This window comes from Balaenoptera borealis (genome assembly GCF_965194805.1).
Source record: "Balaenoptera borealis genome assembly, chromosome: 11".
Lineage (NCBI taxonomy): Eukaryota > Metazoa > Chordata > Mammalia > Artiodactyla > Balaenopteridae > Balaenoptera > Balaenoptera borealis.
The window spans coordinates 96972338-96987107 of NC_138868.1; the positions used below are offsets into that span (position 1 = coordinate 96972338).

The window sequence follows — 14770 nt, forward strand, 5'->3', positions numbered from 1 at the left end:
GCCCCTCCTTCTTTGATTTTTGAAATAAGATTTTCAACTAACTAGTGGACATTCCTGAGTATTCATCTTTTTTCTCTTTTTTTTCCTTCCCTCAATTATAGGTCATTGTTGTCTGGGTAGGAACAAACAACCATGAAAATACAGCAGAGGAAGTAGCAGGTGGAATCGAGGCCATCGTACAACTTATCAACACAAGGCAGCCACAGGCCAAAATCATTGTATTGGTATGTGGTCTTTGGGTGGGTGGAGACCTTGGTATCATTAGGTAAGGTGGGGAGTCTTTTTAGAAATATGGTCACTCATGAATATAGAGAATCTTTAGGTTGGAAGCAGTTTATCATGCTCCTGAGAAGCTGTTCTCTGATATGTCCCATCGTCTTACTGGTCTCATTTCCTAGAACAGCTGTGGGGTCATCTTTTTTCTGCTCATCCTTGTTTAGAAGTGGAAATCCTCTGTGTTGCCTCAGGTTGCCTTAATTTTTTTTTTTTTTCCCTTGACTATCTTCTGATAATTTTTTAAGTTGCATATGAGACTTCTCCTAGTTCCTGAGTCTCTTTTTATTAGACCTTAGTTTGGATTAGCCTAGATGTGTTGTTTTGTTCCATTGTTAATATGGTAAAGGTGGTGTATTTATCAGAATCTCTGAATTCTTTAAAATATCAGAGATTCCATCAGGAAGAAAATGGGTACTTCATAGTCTTACCACTAACAGGAAATGCTACCCTTTGTAGAATTAAGGCATTGTCTTCATGGTCTCAGGGATAAACAGCTGTCTATTTCAGTGTTAAAGTTTACCTGTAGATATTCTTAACCCAGCTAAAAATGTATGTTTTTGAGAAATCTGACATGTATTCAGTTCTTTAATGAGATATAGTGTTAATAAGGTAGTCATTTATTCAACAAACATGTGAGAATCACGATGTACAAGGCACTATCCTAGGTCCCGAGCATAGAAAAATGAGTAAGACGGTTCCTCTCAAGGAGCTGGTGGACGGACACAGCAATATACACAGAATTATTATACTGTATGCTAAGGGGAGAACAGGGTATATTTTAGACATAAAAATTGACATCTGAGTTTAGTTTTAAAGAATTCATTGGTTTCCAGACAAATAGAGAAATGAGAGAAGAGAAGGTATTACAGAGAAGAATGAGAGAGAGAGAAAGGGAGGGAGGAAGAAAGGAAGGAAATGATCAAAGGCTTATACATGTATGTGTTTGTTGGGTGAGTGAAGGAGGGTGCCAGAAGAGTTTTAGGGTTATCACTGGAATAAAGTTCAAGTCTGGGATAGTTAGAGAGAGGCCACAGCCAGGTCCCATGTTAGGAGTTTGGATATTATCCTATAACAGGGTTTTGGGGAGCCAGGTCTTATTTTTGTATTACATGGTATTTAATTAATTTGTTTATGTATTTATATCCTGCATTATTCCAGAAAAGACTACATTGTGGTTAAGAGTCCATCTCTTAAGTACAGTGGGTGGTACATTGTAGCTGGCTTAGGACATATTTGTTGCATGAATGTTGCTGAATAAATCCTCCATAAATATTCTTTGTTTCAACGAGACTTTTGAATTTGATATATAGTGGTGTTATCTACAATACTAAAACATTGGAAATAACCTAAATAATCAACCCCATGGGGGAATGATTACAGAAGTCATTGAATATAATAGCACTAATCATATGACAATTAGGAGGACTGTGTGAAAACAGAATTTATGATGTATTTAAGTGAACAGTCCGAATACTAAACGGTGTGTATATTATATTTAGAATTGCTTGAAAGTAAATATGCAAATTGGAAAAGGAAATAAAATTAAAATAGTTGTTACATGGTAAAGGAATTAGGAGTGTAATTTTTTTGTCTTCTTTAAAATAATATTTTAACAATTATCAGTTATTATAGAGAAAAAATCACATGGCATACCCTTGATACTCATTTATTAAGGAAAATGTTATGCAAGTACATAAGCTATTTTTCTTATCCTTGCTTGACAATCCCAATAGGTATGGCGCCCTGCTCTTGAGGCTTAATCCTTTTTTATGGCTTTAATTACTATGGTATTCTTTGAAAGTCAGAATAACATATGTATTTATTGGTCACTGGCCATCCTTCCTGGTTGCTCATTATATCTCAACCAAGCTTTGATGTGCCAGCGCTGAGGGCTGCTTTTCTTTGTTAACTATTAGATGCAGAGCCTTATACTTTTAACAGTTATATAAACTAGGGTTTAGGATTGACCTTGTCTTCACTTGACAAGGATGAAAGGAGATGGATTGGGGTAGCATATTCATAATTCTCTATAGTTCTCTTTGGAACTTTACAGTCACACAGTAAGTTAATAATCGAGGTCCAACGTTTTGCTGAAAAAATTTAAAGCAGACATGAATAAGCGCTTACTTTGGGCATAAAAATTTTTTTGATTTTTTTAGTAGAACGCCTACAGAAAACCCGTTTTTATGAAATAAGACCTCTTATCATACCCTGTAGGAGAAACAGGTGACAACATTTTTGCCTAAATAACGATAACTTGCTGTGTGGCATCATTAGCTATAAACCAACTAAAAGGTTGGGGATTTCTAACAATTTTATAATTGGATCAGTTATCTGTATAAAGGCGATTTCTAGTTTAAGATGATAAAACCTTGCACTTGCCGTATAAGAGCTGGCTTTTATTTACTATAGTAGAAGGACAGACATCTGATTTATCTGAAAATTATATTAGATCATTAACAAATAAGTTAAAAATGAATTTAGAACACATCTCTGTTTTATACTAGCAGATATTATGTGGCTCTGATTCAACAAGACAGCATTTGTTCCAACTCCATTTCTCGTGTGTTCTAGTGTAGGTTCCATGTGGTATTAATGAATAGATGTGTATTTGAGCTAGATTATTCTAGCTATGTGGTGGACTATATGGAGGATAAATTGAAGGGGTAATACCACTGGAGGTAGGAAGAGCAGTCAGGAGATTTTACGTTAATTGAGGTGAATATTGATAAGTTCCCTAGCCATAGCAGTGTCTATAGTCAGAAAAAAGAATGGATTGGAAAAATACTTAGGATGTAAAAGCTGAGTGATTTAATGATGAATAGATAACGTACATGGGATGAGAGACTCAGGGATGTTGGAATGATCAGTTGACACAGAGAATGTAGAAGGAACATAGTCTGTGGGGGAGATGATGAATGGGTTTTTGGACATTTTAAGTTGGGTGTGCCTCAGGAGCATTCAAGTTTGGTTCTATACCTGGACGTTCAGTACACAGTTCTGAAGCTCCAGGAAGAGATCTGGGCTAAAGTGTGTAGGGTGGAGAGAGTACTGGGCCAAGGACAAAACCCTGAAGAATACCAGCAGTTAAGGGACAGGAGGAGGAGGAGGAACTCAGGAAGAAACCTAGGAGGAATAGTCAGAGAACTTTCATTAAGACCAGTCTACTCCGGTGTTTCAGAAATCAAAGGTATAACAAGTGCCAAGTAGAGAGTTCCAGGGATATTTGAAATCACAAGTAAGTAGGAAAAAACAGTGAGTCTTCTCATCTTATATTCTTCTCTGCTCTTCCCCAGGGTTTGTTACCTCGAGGTGAGAAGCCCAACCCTTTAAGGCAAAAGAATGCCAAGGTGAACCAGCTCCTCAAGGTTTCCCTGCCGAAACTTGCCAATGTTCAGCTCCTGGATACAGATGGGGGCTTCGTGCACTCGGACGGTGCCATCTCCTGCCACGACATGTTTGATTTTCTGCATCTCACAGGAGGGGGCTACGCAAAGATCTGCAAACCCCTCCATGAACTGATCATGCAATTGTTGGAGGAAACACCTGAGGAAAAACAAACCACCATTGCCTGACTGGCTCCCATCAGTGTTAATAGCGTCCCAGCTTCCTCAGATCAGTTATATCACTGGCACTACAGAATCCTTCTCTTTCTTAAGGCACTTTGCATTGTAGAATGTTCCTGGATGTTCATATCTAGTGTTTGAAGGGGAGGAGGGATTTAAACTGGTCCTGTACATAGAAGGTTTGTTTGACACAGGAGAAAAATTAGCCAAGGAAGATGGTTGTTTAAATTCATTGGAAACCAGAAGGGGACTTTTTAGTTGTATGTGTGACACATTCATTGACTTACCACTGTTTTTCCTAGGACAACATCAAGCCTAAGTACTGAACAAAATGAAGATTCTTTCCTTGGCCTTTCTTTCTATGGATTATGTCATATATAATAATAATTAGAATAACACCTTCTTGGCTTTAAAACAGATGTTTTTCCAGTTTTTAAAGTTCATAATTTAGCCTTTTGTTTTTTATTTTGCTTTACTCATACGTATTCTCAATGTTATAGCAACATATAACATCAGATTGAACGTGCTTGTCATTCAGATATGGGAGATGCTATGGTTACAGGTGAATTTGTTCCACTCTGTTAATCTTTCCCATGCTTAGCAGTGAAAAATAGGTTTTGCCCCATTTGGGGGACTCAGTGGAGGGTATTATTTTTATGCTGCTGAATATCATGTCTGTAATAGACCCATGCATGCAGCCTTTCCTCTATTCCCCCTCATCCCCTCTTTTTTTTGGTGGGAGGGGTCCTTGTTAACATTACAAGCTTTTAACACGTTTTTGACCTAGGAGCTCTGTTGCTGGAAGTATAAATCCCCAGCCAGTTACTCTCATGATGATATTACTGATGTGTAATTCATTCTTGTGTGGTGGTCTGTGCTATAGAGTCTGTGTAGTGCTATCCATATTCAGAGTTCTAGTTTGTTTTGTTTTGTTTTTCCCTTAAAACCTGTTACAGTTTTCCTTCTTTTGGGGGGGAAAAAAAATCAGAACTCTGTTTCCCACTCCATAAGCCCTGACTTTATTTCAAGTTTTGTAGTATTTTAAGGTGTATATTTTATTTTATTTTTATTGGCTTAGTTTTTAAATTATTATTAGTCCAGAAAAATTTGGCCTTGTCTCATGGGGAAATGGTGAAACTGCTCTTCCGAATAGACATTCTGCTTGATCCCACTGTTTTAGTAAAAGAGAACTAGTAAAAAAGAACTTCGTTTAACCTTCAGGATTTCTCCTTAATACATCTTCATCTGAGAATTTCTTTCAAGAGAGCTCTTTATAATCTTAATGGTTTGTTGAGCTACAAGACCTGCTATTTAAAAAATAATAGGACAACAGGTGGTTTATTGTTTAATATACCTATGGAATATGTACAAACTGGATTTACAAACAAATACTTTAAACTGGACCAGGTGGATATTGAAGTAACCCATCAAAATGTGCTCTGCAGTGATTCTGCTTAACGTTCAAGTTCAGTAACTAAGGCGTATGTTTCTTACTCTGCTTGCAAGGTTCAAGTTCAGTAACTAAGGCATATGTTTCTTACTCTGCTTGCAAGGCACATGGCATTGCTTTTGTGTGCTGGAGGGGGATTTGTGGTTTGTGCTAAGAGCAGCTTCTGACTGAAAGGGATGGAACTTGGGCTGATTTTTTTTTTTTTTTTTTTTTTTTCTCTCGTCGAGGCTTTTTCTGGGAATTTTGTTTTTCGGTTTTTTTGTCTTTAAAAAAAACAAAAACAAAAACTTTCCTGAATGTATCATGTCTTCATTAACAACTGAAAATATACGTGGTGTTTACTAAACTTGTTTACTATGTTAAATTTTCCTTTTTATTTTTAGTAGCCCAGGTTCTTGAGTTTTTCAAGACAGATTTTTTTTTTTTCTTAGCTGAGGTACAGTTCTAGGGAGGAGATTTAATTAAGCCACAATTTTGTGTGTGAAAAGACAGTTTCCTATCCAGGTCTTTTTCTGTTGTCAGAGGGAAGGAGTATGGTCCAAACAAACCCCATTAGGTTACTCCTGCAGCATGTGCTTTTAGCTTCTCTCTTGACTAAGGATCAAATATCCCTTTGTGAGCTGGCCTTCAGCTCCTTTGCTTCTGTGTATAAACCTTGGATGTTAACTACATTTTATATTTACCAGAGCTATTTGAGCAATAGTATTTGAACCACTAGCCTTTTAAATAAAAGTCTGCCCCGTTGCTAATGTGCAGATACTGAGTCCACTTTCATTTCTTGCCAGCTTTCTTTGCACTGCTTTAGGCAAAAAGTGTTCATCTGTTTTTCTTTGATTGACACCCCAGTTTGTTGCAGTGACAGAACTTAATGCTTAATCTTTGGATTTCATATATATATATATATGAGAAGTATATACACACACACACATACATGAAGTTTAATGCACTGTCCAAGTGAAATGTCCTACTTGTGATTAAGGGGCCAACTTTCCAGGCAGCCAGCAGAGGTGTTAATTCTGTTTGTCTCCCAGCAAACTTTCATTCCTTTGCCCACCCATTCCCACTACACTAGATGGCAGCTGGTGATGGCACAATAAAGATTTCTGCAGTCCCGTCTTGAATGTGGCAGGTTGAAGATGTACTGCCAAGGGTGATCTAGGGCATGTTGTTTTGCTGCCCACATATTCTAGACTGCCATGGGCAGTGCTCTGGCTACCACCTTGAGTCTATTTGGACATCTGTCTAAGCCTGAATTTTTTGTGAAAAACCTGAACCCAACAAAACAAATCTTGAGTAGCTCATGCCCTGCTCTTAGGAATTCTGTCGTTGTTTAAAAATAATGTTCAACTTTCTTTATCTTTTTTATTTGTTTAACCTAGTCACTGTTTACAGTTGTATGCTAAAGCCTGAAATATTGTCTGTGCTGTGGTATATGAGCATTGCCAATTTTATATTTATTGCAGCGAAGAAGAAACTAAAGATACATGAAAATGAGGAGCCTGGCTGTGCTCCTGAATCTGTGGGGTGCATGTGGGAGAAGTGAGTTGGGATCTCTTGAAAGGAGGCTTTTTGGGGTGGGGTCTCCCAGGCTTCTCCTTGGTGTTCCTGCTTGGGGATCACTGCTGCTAGTTGACTGGACCTCCCCAACGGAAGTTTGTGTTTCCGCTTTGGCAAAGTTTCATTGACTAGTAGAACTCATTCTGTTTTAGTGCATATTTCAATATAAATGTAAACATTTCACTCAAACTTGCTGTCTTTCTGTCTCCTTTATCATAGTTTGAATTCCAATGAAGAGAGAAGGGATGTTTTTTTTCCTACCTTATCACAAGCAAATTGGATACTTAGATCATCCTGCTGCTTTTCTGTGGCACTGAATGTACCAAGCTGACCCTCATCACTTATCTCCTTGGGGGTGCAGAATGGCAGGGTAGGATGAGCAGATAGAAGGAATCCTAAGTAGTTAAATGGAAATATTGTCAAGCGAAATGTTTCAGATTTGTTAATAGTATCTGGTAGTTAAAAACAGAATTAAGTCATTAAATTGACCTCTTGACCCTTTTTCCTAATTTCAAATCTTTAGAATTTTATTCACGTTAATTGTCCCAATTTCTACAGTTTCTCCATTCCTCATGCTGATAATCACCAGTTCTTCTTTTTTACACTTTGGAATATTTCTTTCTACTGTTACGCCCAGCTTGAACTTAAATGCCTCAAATTAATTGGAGTATTCTGAGTTCCTGTGTCATCTAGGGAGAAAAGCTTCAGGATAACATTTCCCATAGATTAACCACCTAAGCAATTTAGGTAGGTGCATTTCCACTTTACTGTTGGCTGGGAGGCCTGGAGAAGTTTTCTGTCTTGTCAAAGATGAGTCATGTAATGTAAATGGTTGAGCTGGGATTCGAACCCAGCTTTACCTGACGTCGAAGTCCTTGCTCTTAACCACTACTCATGCAACCTGGGGTGTCTTTTTAGCTCTAGATTCCGATTCACTGAGTTCATTGCAGATACATCCCTAGTTTCCCTTCAGTTGAAAGTCCTGGGAATGAAGTGACAAATCTTCTCACCTGGGCCAAAGGCAACAGCTTCCTTCAGTCTTTCTGCAATCAATATACTCCCTTTCGATTCCATCCTCCACGTGGCCACGGAATTATTAGAATTTATTTAAAGTGCATTATCTGGCCATCTTGTTTCCCACCTTAAAACCAGCAGTAGAATTTAAATTGTGTTTATAGAGCCAAGAATTTTTGGTGGTACGCGTGAAGGGGTTCCAAGACTGGCAACTGTATTAACATGTCAGGAAGTTCAGATTGACAGGAGGATACTACCTGGGTAAGTGAAATAAGATTTAAAGTCTAAAACAAGAAAGTGTAAGTACAGTCAGTAATAAATGGCAGAATGATTAAAATAGGAGTTGTCAGCTTCCATATGCTGAGGGGTGGTGGGGGCCACAAGTGCAGATGGAAATGCTGAATGAGGGTTCATGTCAGACCTTCAGAAAACAGCTGCCTCCCTTGAAGTCCACTCCATACCTGAGTCCAGACAGTTCTGCAGGTGGGTTTCTGTGGATGTGTGCTGTGGACCACCTCATCCGACCTGGGTGAATGGCCTCAGTCTCAGTATAACAATGTGGCTGCTAGTGACAATGTGGACATAGTTCTCCTTTATCACCCTCGCCTCCCCCAGCTAACACATCTGCCCCAAGGACGACCTCTTTAGAGCTGTGTGACCAGAGCAAGGGTCACTTACCTGGCCCATTAGGGCCTATCCTGATGACTAACACCACCAACCACGCCAGCGATGATTACAGCAGATTGATATGCCAATAAAATGTTCCTTAGCAGCTAAAAGTGTCTATGGTTTTTGCGACATTCCCTTTATCACTTCTCACCATGGTGAGGCTATTGGATTAAAATGATTTACTCCTATAAAAGGATAAAATTTGGAGATACTAAACTGAGGTATTTTTGTTTTTCTCCTTGCCTCCCCCTGCCCACCCTCCCCATCTAATCACACCAAGTTCTGCTCCACCCACCCCCCCAGAGGCATTGCCTTGTGAGCTGGTCACAGGTTCCCCTTAAATCACAGGACAGCAGTGAAAGCAGCCTGGGGCCTGAGGCTTTGCTGATTGTTTCCAAACTATGCCATGTGAACCTCTTCAGTGGCCCAGAAGTGGAAGAGAGGGTAGTGTGGTGGAAGGGGAAGCTCCCTCACCAGCATCTACTTGGGGAAGGAACCAGCAGGAGAATCCATCCCTGCTTTTCTCCAGCCAAGGCAGGGGTGAAACCTTAACTCAGCTACATATTTTTACATAGCCACAAAGCAAAGACCTTGTTTTGCTAAACACATAGTCTTTCTTGGGCCTGATTTTATGCTATGCCTCTTGCCTCTTGCTTATTTGCTGGCTTATTTTATCTTAAATCACATCAAAAATATGTATCAAAAAAACAAATTTTACACACTGATAAAGCTTTGACAGCACCCCTGGAAAAATTAATGACAGATCAGTGTACTGCAGCATGTTCTTTGATAACCACTGATAGTCCAAGCTATTAAATATAACATCCAGTGTGCTCCATGACCTGGCCCTCTTCAGTTCGTTTATATCCTCCCACCTCTTACTTTGAACTTTCATGCCAATAGCATTGAACTCTGAGTCTATGCCTTTGCCCCAAGTTGAGACCCTCTGTCTGGAATATGCTCTTGCCCATTTGCCAAGCTAGCTCCTACTCATCTTTTAAGAATCCTTCAGAGAATCCTGGAATGTTTTCTGATTTCTCCTATTTTCAGCTCATATCTGTACTAGGTCTCTCATCTCTGAATTCCCATAATACCCTGTGTAAATCTTTTATCATTGCACTTAATCACTTTTCTACACTGCTAGATATGAATTCCTTAAGAACAGAGAATGTGTTTTAAGCATCTCTGTGTTCCCAGCACCTAGCTTAGTGACTAGTACACACTAGGCACTGAATGAATGAATGGATAGAAGATCGAGTTATTTCTTCATGATCATCTAGCCAATAACGGTCAGAATTGAAACCGGAATACAAATCGTTTGACTTCAATTTCTGTCCTTCCAATGGTATTATGCTGCTGCTTGTAAGAAACAGTAGACATTATTCCAGCTAGTGATAAATTTACTTAAGAACAATGAAAAACAGAAAGATGCAGTATATACCTATTACAAAAATTATTGAGACATTTTCTGGAATTGTTTGATTAGAACTAGATGGAATTATGAAAGATACATGCACTCCAATATTCATAGCAACATTATCTTCAGTTGTCAAGACATGGAAGCAACCTAAGTGTCCATCAACAGATGAATGGATAAAGAAGATGTGGTATTATATACACAATGAGATACTACTCAGCCATAAAAAAGAATGAAATTTCACAATTTTCAGCAACATGGATGGACATGGAGGGTATTATGCTAAGTGAAGTAAGTCAGAGAAAGACAAATACTGTATGATATCACTTGTATGTAGAATCTAAAAAATACAACAAACTAGTGAATATAATAAAAAATAAGCAGACTCACAGATATAGAGAAGAAACTAGAGGTTACCAGTGGGGAGAAGGAAGAGGGGAGGGGCAAGATAGCGGTAGGGGATAAAGTGGTACAAACTATTATGTGTTAAATAAGCTACAAGGATATATTGTACAACATGGGGAATATAGCCAATATTTTATAATAACTATAAGGAGTATAACCTTTAAAAATTGTGAATCACTATATTGTATACTTGTAACATATAATATTGTACATCAATATAATACAAGTATACTTCAAAAAAAAATAAAAAATGAACTAGATGGAATTAATAAAGATGGTTTTTATAGGAAAAGTGAAGCTAGAAGAAAAAGCTAGACTGGTTCAGAGGAACAAAAGTATCGTGAATGAGAAAATCACCTTTGTGAAGGCTCTAGGAACCAATAAAATAACAGAAGCAGCTATGGGATGTAGCCTGTGTCCGAGCCAGAGTGTAAAGAGAGGGGACCTGTTCTAATAAGAACAACTTGGAATAAAGACTGGGTAGCTGTATGTGAGCTTTAGATACAGTCAGAGAGGAGTGAAAGGTTCTTCAGTTGCATCTTCTGATTTCTTAGCCAGAGACCCAAGCTTTCTTGAAATAGGAGGATGGCTGGCTCAGTTTTATCAGTGATCTTTGGAGACACAGATTTGAGTTGATCAATTATTCATCTGCTTGTTTTCAGCAACCTAATGACCAGCCTCATTTCCTGGAAAGCCCTGATGTTGGTTCCATCACATGGCCACAGGGAACCGGATGCAGGGCCTGAACGCACTGTGCACATTTCCCCTTCTGAATGGTGAAAACGCAGGTTTAGGAAATGCAAAGTGGCTGATCTGTCTCTGGCAGAAAGTCCTGGCCACTTGGTCAAAGCTCTTCTCCCTTGACTCCCCTTCTACTCTTTAGACAATAGTTCAGGATGATGAATTCAGTCAAGCCCAGCTCCACTGTGTGCGGCATTTAGGAGGACAATGGAGATGAGAGGTGGACCCTGAAGGCTCAGAAATTGCAATTTGCCTAAGATGCACAATACAGGGAATTAAACATAGAACTTTCTATCATCAAAGTCCTTGTTTTTTCCACAACACCATGAAGCTGTGGGACAGGTATGAGACCTTATCTCCAGAATGACAAGAGTAAATACTGTATCTTTAACTGATTCCTAATCTGTTGTGCACCCCCTCTTCACAGTCCTTGATGGAGAGATAAACAGACATGAGGGCAGCTCTGGGAAAGAACAGAACTTGCATGGTGGGAAGAAGGGCTGTGCTCTTGCTTCTGGGGCTGCCTATACCCAGGACAATTCTATTTGAGCTCCAAGTAGATACACTGAGCCCTTTTTACCGTCACAGTGAAAACAGGGAACTTCAAGTTCATTTCCTTCAGGGGGACTGGTTTTGCAACCTTTTTTTCTGGGTTAAAGTTATACCATTAGTTAATTCTAAAGTCTGTTTTGATTCTGCCACCCACCTACAGACATGGCCACTACCTACCACCCAGATTCCTAAATTACTTGATCGGATTCAGCTAATCCATTTACTGTGATTCCTACAGCATCCTGCTCTTGGTGAGTCTTAAGTTCATTTTAACAATACCCCTGAGCCAGCCGAAGCTTCCTTCCTGTCTTCTTGCTCCAAACTCTGAAAATCTTGTGACACAAAATGGAGCTGGACCCGTGGAAAGCTGTGAACCTTGTCAGCTGCCTGGTGAATGGTCCCATTTCCCAGGTCCTTTCTGCATTCAGGCTCAGAAGGATGGCCCACAGGGAAATGAAAGGAAGTCATCCAGCCTTGTGACCCAACACTGCCCCCTTCATCGCCAGGGCTGGGGTTGGGCTTTTTATATAACATGGCAGAGAATGCAGTAGCTGGGCCTGTGCAGAAGGCCAGGGGGCCTTCCCTCAGGACTTGACATCTCCTTGCACTTAGAAGTCTGGCTTTGAGACCCAGCACTGCCCTTCTTTTATGCTGACTGCTGCAGCCAACAAAAAAAGCCTTCTCTCCACTCAGGGCTGCCAAACCTCAGAAAGGGCTTATTCATAACAGGCTTGTGCTGTCTCAACCCCAGCCCCCAACCCTCCTACCCACCGTGAGTGGGGCAGCAGGGCTGAGGAAAGTTCTGCAGACCTGAGAACAGCAAGAAAACACAGGGCTGCTGCCTTCCCACCCTGTCTGAACACTCAGGGTTAAGCCCTTGAGACCTTGAAAAAGGAAAAGATGTTGCCGGGAGAAAGGGAGCAAACAGAAATATTGATCGTCCACAGTTGTTTGGCCCCAGAGCAGTAGTTCTCAAAATTTATTGTGCATAGCAAACTTCTGGAGTGCTTCCTAAAATGCAGATTCCTGGGTTCCACCTCTAGAGACTGTGATTCAAAAACTGCAAGTAGGGTCTCCATGAGCATTTTAAACAGGCCTAGAGGCACATTTTGCCCCAAAACCTGAGGCAGAGTTGGAATGTTTGTCCCCACCCCCAAGCCCAGCCTGGGATTATTCAGTACAGCCTCAGCACCAACCAGCCTACGACAGAGATGCTCCGGTCCTCAACTTGTGGTCCTCACAGAACCCGGGAAAGTTCCTGGCACAGACAGCATAGACCAGTTAAATCACATCAGCCTGAGTGAGGAGCTCAAGCTCAGGGTGGCAGTATTTCTTAGAGTTCCAGATTTACTGGGAGGTTTGTGATGAGAGAAAAAGTGAAGTCCAGTTGGAATGTGGAAATCTACGTTGACTCTCCACACTGGGCTGCTGACTGCATGGAGGGCTCACTATGAAGATACATCTTGTAATCCTGAGGGTCCTCCGCTTCCGATTCAGGTTTGTATAGATGTGTGGGATAGAATACTGGACCAAGGCACAGGGGACTTTAGTGAGCTACTCATGAGCTGACTTCTTCTGGGCTTCGCTCTGCCTATCTGTAAAATGAGGGGTTGGCCCAGGAGTCTGCTAAGGTTCTAGAGTTCTCTAGCCCCTGCAGCTTGCTTCTGGTCTTCACCCTCACGTACGAATGCTTGGGCAGGGGCTAGGTCTAATTCTCTCCCTCACTGTTTGCCCAGTATAACTAGAACAGTACCTGGTACCTAGTAGGTGCTCATTAAATATTTATTGCAGGAATGAATACATATTTATAACAGGTTAGAAGCTAAAACAGTCCTTATTGGAACAATGCCCAGGTAGTAAGGCAGGGGCAGGGACTGAGTCTGCTGGAATCTTGCAAGCAAGAGAACCCTGACAAGCCAATGACCTAGGTGGCTTCATCAGGGTATCTGACAACTTCAGAGGTGGCCTTTCTTTCCCTTTAAACATACCTAATTTGTCTTAGATATGTTCTTAGAATTTGTGTACATTGTAGAAAATTTATAAATTTTTAAAATATATTAAATAAATTTAAAAACCATCCAACCAGTGATCTTTTTTTCTTTCTTTCTTTCCTGAACTTGTCTATACTTTTGGAATTAGAGGAAAATGATATGACACGTGTTATTTATTTAAATTTATTTTTATTTTTGACTGCATTGGGTCTTCGTTGCTGCGCGCAGGCTTTCTTTAGTTGGGGCGAGCGGGAGCTACTCTTCGCTGTGGTGTATGGGCTTCTCACTGTGGTGGCTTCTCTGTACAGCCTCTCGGCGTGGCCTTCAGTAGTCGTGGTGCGTGGCCTCAGTAGTTGTGGTGCAGGGGCTTAGTTGCTCCGCGGCATGTGGGATCTTCCCGGACCCCGTGTCCCCTGCATTGGCAGGCAGATTCTTAACCACTGCGCCACCAGGGAAGCCCGATACATGTAATTTAAAAAGCCACCTGTAATTCAAAGGTAATCATTGCTAAATTTTATGCAGTTTTCAACGTTTTTCTATGCATGTCTGTGTGTTTGGAAAACCTACTGTTTATATAGTGTCATAACCTGAATTCTCTGCTTGCATGTCCCTTAATGTCTTAAGCATCACTTTCAATGGCTTCATGAAAATAGTACATTTAAGCACTCCCTCATTATGGACATTTAAGCTGTTTCCTTTAAGCTTTGTATTATAAGGATCACAGTGATAAGGATATTTGCCCACACGTTTTTTATCTGTATTTCTTATTTCCTTAGGATAGCATCCCAGAAGTGGAGCGCACAGGGTTCCTCGGGCATTTCTGTCTCGGCTTCCCCTCCTTGGGCAGTTTCCTAGTTCTTAGAAATTTTTCTTTTCTTAAGATAATTAGGAGAAAAAAAAACGTCCCGGGGTGGAGGATGTTAGTGGTAATGGCAGTGGTGGTGGGGGTGAGGGTGATCCTTACGTGTGAAAAAGAGCATTTGTCAACGAGAATCCAACACTTGGAGATCCTTCACGGAAACATCCATCTAATCCAAAGTGAGCTTCCAGAGAAGGTCAGGATAATGAAAGAGGAGCCGGTAACAGGATAGGGGTGGGAGAAGTCCTCCAGCTGGAAAGCGGCGTCCCCTTT

General features: G+C 40.4%; 1 protein-coding gene and 1 long non-coding RNA gene across 2 annotated transcripts in view; one reads left to right on the plus strand and one right to left on the minus strand.

Moving 5' to 3' along the window:
* PAFAH1B2 (platelet activating factor acetylhydrolase 1b catalytic subunit 2) overlaps positions 1 to 7038 on the plus strand; it is a 24867-nt gene extending 17829 nt beyond the window's left edge. The window contains exons 5-6 of the mRNA XM_082339784.1: positions 102 to 224; positions 3573 to 7038. Coding sequence (XP_082195910.1) covers positions 102 to 224; positions 3573 to 3851 — 402 coding nt within the window. The 3' untranslated portion in view covers positions 3852 to 7038. The remainder of the gene's footprint in view (positions 1 to 101; positions 225 to 3572) is intronic.
* On the minus strand, positions 5684 to 14727 carry LOC309604820. Its single transcript, XR_014231084.1, has 2 exons — positions 14603 to 14727; positions 5684 to 14122 (listed from the first exon to the last, which is right to left on the minus strand). It is a non-coding gene; the product is annotated as an uncharacterized lncRNA (long non-coding RNA).
* Between the last annotated feature and the right edge of the window lie 43 nt (positions 14728 to 14770).